The sequence below is a fragment of the Theropithecus gelada genome, chromosome 19 (assembly GCF_003255815.1).
Source record: "Theropithecus gelada isolate Dixy chromosome 19, Tgel_1.0, whole genome shotgun sequence".
Classification (NCBI taxonomy): domain Eukaryota; kingdom Metazoa; phylum Chordata; class Mammalia; order Primates; family Cercopithecidae; genus Theropithecus; species Theropithecus gelada.
Window position 1 is genome coordinate 16372684 of NC_037687.1, and position 14089 is coordinate 16386772.

Consider the following 14089-nt stretch of genomic DNA (forward strand, 5'->3'; position numbering starts at 1 on the left):
AACAAAGTACAGAGTTATTGTGAACTCTTCTCCCTGATGTTAAAATCTTATATAACTGTTGTATAATGATTACAACTAGGAAATTACACTTTTAATTCTTTGGTTATAGCTTGATGTTTCTTTTTCTCTGTCTCCCCTGCTGGACTGGGGAGGCTGGAGACAGGACCAGGCTCTATTCTTTTTTTGGTGCCGACCTTTCTTTTTTCCTTCCTTCCTTCCTTCCTTCCTCCCTCCCTCCCTCCCTCCCTCCCTCCTTCCAGCAGAGTCTTGCTGTCACCTGGGCTGGAGTGCAGTGGCATGATCTCAGGTCACTACAGCCTCCACTTCCCGGGTTCAAGCGGTTCTCCCGCCTCAGCCTCCCTAGTAGCTGGGACTACAGGTGTGTGCCACTGCACCTGGCTAATTTTTGTATTTTTAGTAGAGACAGGGTTTTGCCATGTTGGCCGGGCTGGTCTCAAACTCCTGGTCTCAAGTGATCTGCCCGCCTTGGCCTCCCAAAGGGCTGAGGTTACAGGCATGTAATTACAGGTAGGATTACCACACCAAGCCTGGTGCTGACCCTTCTCCTCTCCAATGACCCAGAGGCCCATTCACAAATCCTCTCCTGTGTGCCCAGAGCCCCTGCAGGCTCAGCTTCATCCTCTCTCTCCAGGACATGGTCTGAGCCCATTTCATTCACTTAGCCTCTCAGTCTCTTGCCCTAGTGCATCCTCCCAAGGATGCTTCTGACCATCCAATCTGATTATGCCTCTTGTCTAAAACCTTCCATAGCTCCCCAGTGCCCTCAGTCTTGAGCCTGACCTACCCAGCCTGATATTCAGTGCCTTCATGATCTGCTGCTTACAAGCTCCCTACTCTCATTCCCCACCAGCATCCCATAACCTGCCGTGTATAATTCAGTCCTCCTAAACTCAGCCTGCTCTTTCACACCTCCAGGCCTTTGCCCATGCTGTTCCCTTGCCCTGCAATGCCATTGTTTTCTGACACATTTTGCCACATAGACGCCCACTTAATTCTGAGGCTCAGTTCCAATGCCTCTGCCTTCAGGAAACATTCCCTATTCTTCCCGGAAAGTCCCATGACCTCTGGCTTCGATTCTCTGAGTCCCAAATGTCATCCTCTGCCCCAGCCCTGACCAATGGGCACACGGGAGTATGTCTGTCTGACATTGCATTCTCATCCCCTCCAGCACTGTCTGGAGCATGAGGTGAATGAATGAGCTTGTGCGTGGAGTGAATGAATGGGCTTGTGTCCAAGCTGCAGTCTCCCTTCTCCTCTGCCAGGTGGCCCCTCAGCCTCTGTGGTTCTCAGACACGGTTGCAAACCTGCGGAAGCTGAAGGAGCTGCCTTATCACTTGCTTCATTCGGGCCGCCTGGAGGAACTGAAACAGGAGGTTCTGGGTAAGGGCTTCCTCCATCTCAGGGGACTGAGCCTGGTGACCGCACCGCGCTCCAGCCTTCTGGAGCCTGGGGAGGGTGAAAGGCAAACCTGGAAATCCTTCGTGCCTCCTAAAGCAGAGGTTCTCACAAGGGGCAATTCTACACCTAGGGGATGCCTCACAGTGTCCGCAGATAGTTTTGGTTGTCACAGCTAGGGGAGAAGGCGCTACTTGAATCTGGGGGTGGAGGCCAGGGATGCTGCTCAATGCCCTACAGTGCACAGGACAGCCCACCACAGAGAATAATCTAGCTTCAAATGTTGTTAGCGCACAGGGTGAAAACCCCTGCCTTATCATGAGAGACCCTATCTGTCTGTCTGTCTGTCTATTTGTCCATCCATCCATCCATCCATCCATCCATCCATCCATCCATCCATCCATCCATCCATCCATCCATCCATTTATCCACCCATCTTTCTGTCCATCCATCCATCTATCCATTAATCCATTCATCTATGCATCCATCTAACCTTCCAACCATCCAGCCAGCCATCTGTTTATTCACCCGTGCTTTTGTCTGTCCATTTATCCACCTATCCATCCATTCATTTGTTTATCCACCCATCTTCTGTCTGTCCGTCCATACATCCATCCATCCACTCATCCATCTATCTCTCCATCTAACTATCAATTTATCCACCTATCCATCCATCTATCCATCTAACTATCCATTTATCCACCCATCCATCTATGATCTCCTTATTGAGCCGTGAGCTGGTTCTAACCATCCATCCATCCATCCATCCATCCATCCATCCATCCATCCATCATTCTATCCTTCTATCCATCCACCCATCTATATGTCCATTATCTATTCATTCATCTACCTTTCTGGTCATCCATCCATCCATCCATCCACCCGTTATTCTATCCATCCACCCACCTATCTTTCTGTTTGTCCATCCATGCATCAATCCACCCAACTATCTATCTATCTATCTATCTATCTATCTATCTATCTATCTATTCACCCATCCCTCTGATCCTCAACCAGAAGAGATTCTGCCCTCCCAGGGGACACTTGACAATGTCTGCAGACATGTTTGATTGTCACACTTGGGGTGGGAGTGCTACTGGTATCTGGTGGGTGGAGGCCAGGGATGCTGCTTTACAACCCACAGTGCATAGTTCAGCCCCTTACCACAGAGAATGATCCTGCCCCATGGTCACTACTGCTGAGCCTGAGATGCCCTGGAGGAAATGGAGAGATGATTCTCCACCTCCCAGGATGAACTGGAGGGAGGTAGGCACTTCCCACATCCTCCCCTCTTCTCTCCCTCAGGTAGCATGAGCTGGATCTCCTGCCGGGGCATCTCTGGGGGCATCGAAGACCTGCTGGACGACTTTGACCTGTGTGCCTCTCACCTGGACTCTCCTGAGGTTGGCCTGGTCCGTGAAGCCCTCCAGCTCTGCCGCCCTGCTGTGGAACTCCGAGGCATGGGTGAGTCCAGATGGCCTGGACAGGAGTGACCAGGACGGGCACTGACTTCTAGAAACACGCTCTCCTCATTGAGTCATGAGCTGGATTTTCATCAACCCTCATACCTTTCCTGTCTAAACATGTGAATTTTTCCCCAGCACTGCTTCTATAATGTTTTTTTTGACACGTGGTATCACCCAGGCTGGAGTGCAGTGGTACAATCATAGCTTACTGTAGCCTCAAACTCCTGGGTTCAAATGATCCTGCCACCTCAGCCTCCTGAGTAGCTAGGACCACAGGTCCACAGGTATGCACCACTGTGCCTTGCTAATTTTTCTATTTTTCATAGAGACAGGGTCTTACTGTGTTGCCCAGGCTAGTCTCAAACTCCTGGGCTCAAGTGATCTTCTTGCCTCAGCCTTCCAGAGTGCTAGGATTATAGACATGAGCCATGGAGCCTGGCCTAGAATTTTAAATTGAGCCTGGGAGAACTTTGGATGAATACTACAAAAGCAGTGCCCATCCTGTCACCCTGGACTTTTCTTTAGAAAGTGCCAGGTAGGGCCAGGCACAGTGGCTCACACCTGTAATCCCAGCACTTTGGGAAGCCGAGGCAGGCAGATCACAAGGTCAGGAGTTTGAGACCAGCCTGGTCAATATGGTGAAACCCTGTCTCTACTAAAAATACAAAAATTAGCAGGGCGTGGTGGCGGGCACCTATCATCCCAGCTAGTTGGGAGGCTGAGGCAGGAGAATCGCTGGAACCCAGGAGGCGGAGGTTACAGTGAGCTGAGATTGTGCCACTGCACTCCAGCCTGGGTGACAGAGTGAGACTCTGTCTAAAAAAAAAAAGAAAGAAAAAAAGAAAGGAAGGAAGAAAGAAAGAAAGAAAAGAAAGTGCCAGATAGGAACTATTTCAAGAAAACTCTAGGAAATTATGTAGGTACATATATGATAAAAGAGAAAACAAAGTTCCCACATATTTTTTATTGATGAAATTCAAAATATAATAATAACTGAGTACAAAACTTAGGGTTTAAAGTTGGTTTTCACTATTATCTGGTCTATTGAAAACACATGGCTGTAAAAATTATTCTCAGGCTGAGCATGATGACTTATGCCTATAGTCCCAGCTACTTGGGAAGGTGAGGTGGGAAGATCACTTGAGCCTGGGAGGTTAAGGCTGCAGTAAACTGTGATTGCTCCCCTGGGTGACAGAGCGAGACCCTGTCTCAAAATAAACAAACCAAAAAAAAGAAAAACCTATTCCTAGCTCCCAGATGACTTGGGCGGGGTCTGGCACTCAGATTGCAATTTGCTACTTCCTGTCCTAGAGCTTGAAGAATCTCTCCAAGTCTTCAGACACTCTGGCTATGAGGATGTTCTGTTTGGTTTTGTTTTAATTATAGCAAAATACATGTCTTAACCATTTATTTTTTGAGACAGGATCTCGCTTCATTGCCCAGGCTAGAGCACGGTGGCATGATCTCAGCTCACTGTAACCTCCTCCTATCAGGCTCAAGCGATCCTCCCACCTCAGCCTCCTGAGTAGCTGGGACTACAGACATGCACCATCATGCCCGGCTAATTTTTATATATTTTGTAGAGACGGGATTTTGTCATGTTTCACAGGCAGGTCTTGAGCTCCTAGACTCCGGCAATCCTCCTGCCTCAGCCTCCCAAAGTACTGGGATGACAGGCATGAACCACTGTGCCTGACAAGATTAAATATATTAACAATGTGCAGCTATCACCACGATTCATCTCCAGAATTTGTTAATCTTCCTAAAGTGAAACTCTGTCTTCATTAAACACTCACTCCCTGTACTAACCCATCTTCACCCTGCTGTAAAGAAACATCCAAGACTGGGTAATTTACAAAAGAAAGAGGTTTAATTGACTCACAGTTCTGCATGGCTGGGGAGGTCTCAGGAAACTTACAATCGTGGCAGAAGGGAAAGAGGTGTGTCTTACAGGGCAGCAGGCGGGAGTGAGGGAGCAAAGGCAGGGAAAACTGCCTTATAAAACCATTGGATGGCCAGATGTGGTGGCTCACACCTATAATTCCAGCACTTTGGGAGGTTGAGGCAGGCAGATCACTTGAGGTCTGGAGTTTGAGACCAGCCTGGCCAGCATGGTGAAACCCCATCTCTACTAAAAATATAAAAATTTGTCAGGTGTGGTGACACACGCCTGCAGTTCCAGCTACTTGAGAGGATGAGGTGGGAAAATTGCTTGAACACGGGAGGCAGAGGTTGCAGTGAGCGGAGATTGCGCCACTGCACTCCAGCCTGGGCGACAGAATGAAACTGTCTCCAATAAAACCCAAAAACCCATCAGATCTCGTGAAAACTCACTGTCATGAGAACAGCATGGGGGAAACCATCCCCATGATCCAATCACCTCCCATCTGGTCCCTCCCTCAACATGTGGGGATTATGGGGATTACAATTCAAGATAAGATTTGGGTGGGGACACAGCCAAACCATATCACTCCCCATTCTCCCTTTACCCCAGTCCCTGGCAACCACCATGCTATTTTCTGTCTCTATAAATATGACTGCTTTAGGTATTTCATATAAATGGTATTTTACAGTATTTGTCCTTTACTCTCTGACTTCTCTTACTGGGCACAATGTCCTCAAGTTTCATTCACATTGTAACATATGTCAGAATTTCCTTCTTTTTTTTCTTTTTTTTTGCACAACAGAGTCTCACTCTGTCACCCAGGCTGGAGTGCAGTGGCACAATCTCAGCTCACTGCAACCTCCACCTCCTGGGTTGTTCATGCAGTTGTCCTGCCTCAGCCTCCAGAGTAGCTGGGATTACAGGCATGTGCTACCATATGCAGCTAATTTTTGTATTTTTTAGTAGAGATGGGGTTTTGCTCTGCTAGCCAGGCTGGTCTCGAACTCCTGACCTCACATGATCTGCCCACCTTGGCCTCCCAAAGTGCTGGGATTACAGGCATGAGCTACCATGCCTGGCTAAGAATTTCCTTCCTTTTTAAGGCTGAATAATATTGCATTGTATGAATATGCTACATTTTGTTTATCCATTCATCTGTCTATGGACATTTATTTGTGTGTTTCTACTTTTGGCTGTCGTGAAAAGGAATCACTAGATCACATGGCAATTTTGTGTTTAACTTTTTGAGGAACCACCACTTCATTTTCCACAACAGCTGCACCATTTTACAATCAAACTATGGGAGACAATAAATAATATCTTTTTATCTACCCTTTTATGTTCAGTGATAGGGGCCTGTGAATTAAACTAACAAAAGACAGCTTTACAGGAGAAAGGGCTCACGTGTTTTAATTTTATATGCACAGAAGTTTCACAGAAGATAAGTGAAAACTCAGAGGAGTGTTTAGACCTGGGGCCTTAAATACCATGTTAACAAAGGGCAATAAATTGTGAGGTGAGTTCACAAAGGAAGGGAGAGTATTCAAGATGTTTAAGTCTCTGTATCCAAAGTGCTTCCCCATGGATGTGAATAGCATGTTAAAAAGGATGACCAGTGGCCTGTGATTCCTATGCAGAGCTTCTAATCCTGGCTCTGCAAAGCATCCTTGAACTGTCTGCTTCTCTATATTCTCCTGGCCATCAGCCCAGAAGTGGCAGCAGAAGTGGCAGAGACCTGATGGTTTTATAAGGGGCTTCCCTCTTCCCTCAGCTCTCATTCTTCTCTCTCCTCCCGCCTTGTGAAGAAGGGCATGTTTGCTTCCCCTTCCACCATGATTGTAAGTTTCCTGAGGCCTCCCCAGCCCTGCGGAACTGTTGGTCAATTAAACCTCTTTCCTTTATAAATTACCCAGTTTTGGGTATGTCTTTATTAGCAGCATGAGAACGGACTAATACACACATAGACCAGTCATGGTCAAGACCACAAATTTTGAGCTCTACTGTGTCGATTGAAATCTTGGTGCTGCCACTTCTGGCAGTGTGACCTTGCAGACCCTTTACCATCCCTCCCCATGCCCCACAGCCCTCAGTTTTCGCATCTGCAAAATAGGGATGCTGAGTGACCATCCCACCTAGGGCTGCTGGGAAGAGTATGTACATCAATTCACACAGAACCTCCACCCATGATGCCATCTAAGGTCCTGTTACTGTCACATAATAGCACTGTTGATATGAACAGCCTTGGATGGGCTATTTCTGCCCTGAAACCCTATTTGTGTCAACTGCAAAATGTGCGATTGAACTAAAATGTGTCCAGAACTCCACCCAATATGAAGATGATGGTGTCTGTAATCACTTATGCCTCTCTTATACATTCACACAATCCCTACTGATTACCTGCCATTACCCCAGCTCCCACTGGGACCTAAACATAGTTAATGTTTGTCTCAGCCTTTAAGAGAAGGAGATGGGGCCGAGTCCGGGGGTTCACGCATCTAATCCCAGCACTTTGGGAGGCTCAGACAGAAGGATTGCTAGAGGGCAGGAGTTCAAGACCAACCTGGGCAACACAGCAAGACCCTATCTCTATAAAAAAAAATTAACTAGTTAAAAATAGATAAATAGATGGCTGGGCACAGTGGCTCACGCCTGTAACCCCAACACTTTGGGAAGCTGAGGCAGACAGATTACTTGAGGCCAGGAGTTTGAAACCAGCCTGGGTGATGGTGAAACCCCATCTCTACTAAAAATACAAAAATTAGCCGGGTGTGGTGGTGCATGCCTGTAATCCCAGCTTCTTGGGAGGCTGAGGCACGAGAATTGCTTGAACCCAGGAGGCAGATGTTGCGGTGAGCCGAGATCGCGCCACTGCACTCCAACTTGCACGACATAGCAAAACTCTGTCTCAAAATACACAAATAAATAAAGAGAAGGAGATGGAACAGCATACCAAACAACTGAAATTTAAGGCAACCGGAAAGAAAAATAACGCGAGAGGAGCTCGCCAGGAGTTGTAAACCTTGATGGAGCAACTTCCCAGGAAAACAGCCCTGGGCATGACTTCCCAGTTTAGGGAAGATTTAAAAGCCCAGATCTCTCAGCACGTTCCTTGCAAAGCCCCTTGATTGACAACCTGTGGCAACTCCAGCACCAAGGAGGATTAGTAGGAACAAATGTTATCACCAGAGGGCGCTGCTGGACAACCGTGTGCTCTCCGTACATCCAAGCTGGGAAATGGGGAACATTCGACATCACATCCTAAATGATCCAACGCGATCACGAGTCCTTTTTTTTTTTGAGAAGGGGTCTCGCTCTGTCACCCAACCTCTGCCTCCCGGGTTCCAGCGACTCTCCTGTCTCAGCCTCCCGAGTAGCTGGGATTACAGGCCCGTGCCACTATGCCCGGCTAATTTTTCTTCATAGCCCATATTTTACAGAACAGTTTTAGGTTCACAGCAAAATTGAGTGAAAGGTGCAAAGATTTCCAATATATCCCTCCTCTGATCCTGCTTTCATTGAAAAGATTGGGTCTGAGCACAGTGGCTCACACGTATAATTCCAGAGCTTTGAGGGGTCGAGGAAGGAGGATACCTTGAGCCCAGGAGTTTGAGACCAAGCTGGGCTACATAACGAGACCCCGTCTCTACAAAAAACAAAAAACTAACCAGGCGTGGTGATGTGCACCTGCAGTTCCAACTACCCAAGAGGCTGTGGCTGGAAGATCGCTTGAGCCCAGGAGTTTGAGGCTGCAGTGAGCTGTGATCGTGCCACTGCACTCCAGCCTGGGTGACAGAGCGAGACCCTGTCTCTAAAAAAATAAATAACTGGGCACGGTGGCTCACGCCTGTAATCCCAGCACTTTAGGCAGCCGAGGCGGATGGATCACTTGAGATCAGGAGCTCAAGACCAGCCCAGCCAACATGGTGAAACCCCGTTTCAACTAAACACACAAAAATTAGCTGGGTGTGATGGCAGGAGCCTGTAATCCCAGCTATTCGGGAGGCTGAGGCAGGAGAATCACTTGAACCTGGGAGGTGGAGGTTGCAGTAAGCCAAGATTGCGCCATTGCACTCCAGACTGGGTGACAGGCTGAAACTCCATCTCAAAAATAACTAAAATAAAAGAAAATAAACAAATAAATTAGCTGAGCATGGTGGCACATGCCTGTAGTCCCTAGTATTTGGGAGGCTGAGATGGGAGGATTGCTTGAGCCCAGAAGTTTGAGGCTGCAGTGAGCTTTGATCGTGCCACTGCACTCCAGCCGGGACAACAGAGTATGATAAAAGAGGAAGGAAGAAAGGAAGGGAGGGAGGGAGAGAAGGAGGGAGGCAGGAAGGAAAGGGAAGGGAAGCATTCTAGGCCACACGGGCAAAGGCTGGAGACTGGAAACAGCTGGGTGCAATTGAAGCAAGGTAAGCGTGTCTGGAGAGCAGAGGAGACAGGAGAGGACAGCAGAGGCCAGTAGCTGAGGTATTGTGTCTTTTCTTTTGTCCTGGAGCCCCTGCAGGGAGTGGAGACTCAATTGGCAGGAGGGTACGGGGAGCTCAATCCAGGCAACTTAGTCTACATCCCTTTGTTGCAGAGAGGAGCCTCCTGTACACAGAACTGCTGGCCAGACTCCATTTCTTCGCCACCTCACATCCAGCACTGGTGGGACAGCTATGCCAACAGGCCCAGAGCTGGTTCCGGTTATGCGCACACCCTGTGCTGGTGCCCCTCGGAGGATTCCTCCAGCCCCCGGGAGGACCCCTCCGGGCAACCCTCAGTGGTTGTCACAAAGGTGAGTCTCCCTAGCGTACTGAAAATCCTAGCAAGCACCTGCTTGCTTGGGGACAGTGAATGCTGCGTGTTTGAAGTTGTCCTCTGGGACTCCCTTGTGCTAGTCGGGAGGCCCCAAGCGTGCCATCAGAGCCTGCCCCTGCTGTCTCTTGCTGAATCGACTCTCTCTGCCCCCTGCCAAGGGACTGCAGATGTCTCATATAAATTCTGCTAATAAGCCCCATGCTAGGGGATGCCTCTAAGCTTCCCATCTCCAAGGGATTGGTGCCCATCTGACAGTTTCGGCTGTTTACAAGCTCATGCTAATAAGTCTGAAAGCTAGGAACTGATGCCTGACAGGCCCCTGAGAAGCTGATGGAACTGTAAGCAGCCTTTGGAATCCCAGAATGTAAGGGAGAGAAGAGGATTTAGGTTTCGCCATCCATTTGTCATTCATTTTTTTCTTCCTTCCATTCATCAATCCATCCATCTATCCATCCATTCTTTCACCTTCCTACTCTTCCATCCAATTACCCTCCCATCCATTCATTCATCTATCTACCTCCCACCCTTCCATTCATCAATCCATCCATCCACCACCCTCCCACCCACCCATCCATTCATCCATCCATCTATCCATCCATTCATCTATTAATTCACCTTCCTACTCTTCCATCCAATTACCCTCCCATCCATTCATCCATCTATTTACACTCCCACCCTTCCATTCATCTATCCATCCATCTATCAACCACCCTCCCACCCACCCATCCATTCATCCACTCATCTTCTCTACCACCCTTCCATCCATCTACTGCCACCTTTATCCATCCATCCATCCATCCATCCATCCATCCATCCATCCATCAATCCATCCATCCATTCATCTTCCCACTCTCCCATCTATCTACCCTCCCACTCTTCCATCCATCTATCCATCCATTCACTCATCCACCCACCCATTCACACATCATTTGTCTATTCATCCAATCATCTACCAACCCTTCCATTTATCCATTGATTCACTTATCAAACCACCTTCCTCTCCATCCATCCATCCATCCATCCATCCACCCTCCCACCCATCCACCCGTCTACCCACCCTGCCACACTTCCATCCATCTACCCCCATCTATAAATCCATCTACCCGCCCGCTTTTTCATCCATCTGCTCTTCCACTGTTCCATCCATCCACCCATCCACCCACCCATCCATCTATCCATCTACCCTACCAGCGTTTCATTTATCTAGCCCCATTCATCCATCCACCCATCCATTATTCATCCATTCATCCAATCATTTACCCACCCTTTCATTCATCTATACATCCATCCATCCATTCATCAAACCACCTTCTTATCCTTTCATCCATCCATCCACTCACCCATCCATCCACTCACCCACCTACGCACTTTTCCTTCCATCCATCCACTCACTATCCATTCGTCCATTCATCCATCCATTCATCTTTCAATCCTTTCTTTCTTCCTTCCTTCCTCTCATCTATCCACTCATCAGTCATCCACCCCTCTACCCACTTATCCTTCCATTTTCTTCATCTGATCATCTTCCATTCACTCACTTACCTCTCCACCCATCCACACACTCAGCCATTCATCAGCTTTCTCACTTCAATTTCATCTAGAAACTGATTCCTCCATCTACCCATCTACCTGCCCATCCCTTCACCCACTCACTCATCCAGCTAGCCACCTGTCTACCCACTCGTTGACCTCCATTCACCCATCTATTTATCTGCCCACCCACAATCTCTCACATTGATTGTGAGACCACTGAATTCACTTGTGGTTCAAATGTCAGAGCTCTCACTGTGCCACATGACCTGGTAGTGAGAGCTGCACTCCCCAGGCATATTATTTTCAAAATAGAAATGCTAAGAGACACTAAGTACAGTGCATGGAGGAATTGATTTAGGGGTAGCCACTAGAATGCTGTGTTGAGGAGGATTCTGAGACTGAAGTTGGCATAGTGGGAAAGAGTGTGTATTTGTTAGGATATAGACTCAGAAGTTGTAAAAAAAAAACAATGGCCAAAATATCAGTGGCTTAAATAAAATAGGAGTTTAATTCTCTCTTATGAAATAGTTCAAGCAAAAGCAGAGGTAAAAGGGAGTCCTTAGGGTGTCTGGCACCCATACGCCTTCAATCTGGTTGCTCTGCCATTTTCAGTGTAGGGCTGTCCTCATTGGCCCAAGATGGCTGCTCCAGCTCCTACCATCAAGATGGCATTCCAGCCAGTGGGAATAGGAGAAGCAGATGGCAGGCCTCTTCATTTTAAGGGCATGACCTAGAAGCAGAACTAAATATTTCTATTCCTGTCACGTTGGCAAGAACTTGGATATCTCCAACTGTAAGGAAGCCTGGGAAATATGGTCTTTTCTTTTTTTTTTTCTTTCTTTTTTTTTTGGAGATGGAGTTTTGCTCTTGTCACCCAGGCTGGAGTGCAGTGGTGCAATCTTGGCTCACTGCACCTCTGCTTCCCGGGTTCAAGTCATTCTCCTGCCTCAGCGTCCCAAGTAGCTGGGATTACAGGCACATGCCACCACGCCCAGATAATTTTTGGTAGAGACCGGGTTTCACCATGATGGCCAGGCTGGTCTCAAACTCCTGACCTCAGGTGATCCACCCACCTTGGCCTCCCAAAGTGCTGGGATTACAGGGGTGAGCCACTGTGCTCAGCTAGGGAAATATGGTCTTTGTGCGGATAACCATGTACTCAGCTAAAACCTATGAGCTTTTGGGTTTTATTACTAACAGTGAGATTATAGAATGGCTATGGAGGCACAAATCACACACAGTGCTATAATTGAATAATGATGTCTGTTATGGCACAGGCATAGGAAGTTACAGCTTAGAGTGACATTTTTGTCATCTCTGGGGCAGGGAAATGTTCTGTGTTTCAGATCCACTGTGCCCCATTCTACATCCTCTAGTCCTGTTAAAGTTGAGAAAGTTCTTACCCATGTGGGCTTCAGTTTGTTCATTTTTAAAGTTTGTTCATTTTTAAAATGAAAAGTATGGCTGGGTATGGTGGCTCACGCCTGTAATCCCAGCACTTTGGGAGGCTAAGGCAGGTGGATCACGAGGTCAGAAGTTCAAGACCAGACTGGCCAACATGATAAAACCCTGTCTCTACTAAGAATACAAAAATTAGCCGAGTGTGGTGGTGGGCGCCTGTAATCCCAGTTACTCGGGAAGCTGAGGCAGGAGAATCGCTTGAAACTGGAAGGCGGAGGTTGCAGTGAGCGGAGATGGTGCCACTGGACTCCAGCCTGGGCAAAAGAGCAAAACTCCGTCTCAAAAAAAAAAAAAAAAGAAAAATGAAAAGTATGAGTTAATATTTCCAAGGTCACAGAATGAGTGCATGACAAGAAAAAAAGTAAAAGAGGCTGAGAACAGTGATTTATGCCTATAATCCCAGCTCTTTGGGAGGCCAAGGCAAGAGGATCTCTTGGGCCCAGATGCTCAAGACCAGCCTGGGCAACATAAGGAGACCCTGTCTCTACAAAAAGTTAAAAAAAAAACAAACAAAAAAAAGCTGGTCATAGTGGCATGTGCCTATAGTCCCAGCTACTCAGGAGGCTAAGATGGGAGAATGGCTTGAGCCCAAGGGTTCAAGGCTGCAGTGAGCTATGATTGTGGCAGTGCACTCCAGCCTGGGTGACAGAGTGAGACCCTATCTGAAAAAAAAAAAAAAAAAGAAGAAGAAGAAGGGAAGGGAAGGAGAGTAGGGAGGGGAAGGGAGGGAAAGGCGAGGGAAGAGGGATGGAACTGGAGGGATGAAAAAGGGGAGGGAAGAGGGAAGGGAAGGGGAAAGGGGAAGAAAGGGAATGGGAGGGAAAGGGAGGGAAGGGAATGGGAGGGAAAGGGAGGGAAGGGAAGGGAAGGGGAGGGGAGGGGAAAGAGGAGGGAAGGGGAGGGGAGGGGAAAGAGGAGGGAAGGGAAGGGGAGGAAAGGGGAAGGGGAAGGGAAAGGGGAAGGGGAAGGGGAAGGGGATGGGAGGGGAGGGAAGAGGAGGGGAGGGGAAGGGAAAAGGGAGGAAAGGGAAGGGGAGGGGAGGGGCGGGAAAGGGAAGGGAGTGAAGAGGGAGAGAAGGGGAGGGGAAAGGGGAGGGAAGGGGTAGGGAAAGGGGAGGGGAGAGGAAAGAGGAAGGAAGGAGAAAGGGGAGGGAAGGGAAGGGAAGGGGAAGGAAAGGAAGGAGAGAGGAGGGAAGGGAAGGAGAGAGGAGGGAAGGGAAGGAGAGGGGAGGGAAGAGGAGGGAAGGGGAAGGGAAAGGGGAGGAAAGGGAAGGGGAGGGAAGGGAAGGGAAGGGGAAGGAAAGGAAGGAGGGAGGAGGGAAGGGAAGGAGAGGGGAGGGAATGGGAGGGGAGGGAAGAGGAGGGAAGGGGAAGGAAAAGGGGAGGAAAGGGAAGGGAGGGGAGGGAAAAGGAGAGGAGTGAAGAGGGAGAGAAGGGGAGGGGAAGGAAGGGGAGGGGAAAGGGGAGGGAAGGGGAGGGAAGGGGAGGGAAGGGGGAAGGGGAGGGGAAAGAGGAGGGAAAGAGAA

At 48.4% G+C, this 14089-nt stretch overlaps 1 protein-coding gene across 3 annotated transcripts in view; it reads left to right on the top strand.

The window, feature by feature from the left end:
• Positions 1-14089, top strand: part of NWD1 (NACHT and WD repeat domain containing 1) — an 88152-nt gene that overhangs the window by 40319 nt on the left and 33744 nt on the right. For all 3 annotated transcript variants that reach the window (XM_025367720.1, XM_025367719.1, XM_025367721.1), the window contains 3 exons: positions 1284-1401; positions 2722-2880; positions 9350-9547. In XM_025367720.1, coding sequence (XP_025223505.1) covers positions 1284-1401; positions 2722-2880; positions 9350-9547 — 475 coding nt within the window. The remainder of the gene's footprint in view (positions 1-1283; positions 1402-2721; positions 2881-9349; positions 9548-14089) is intronic.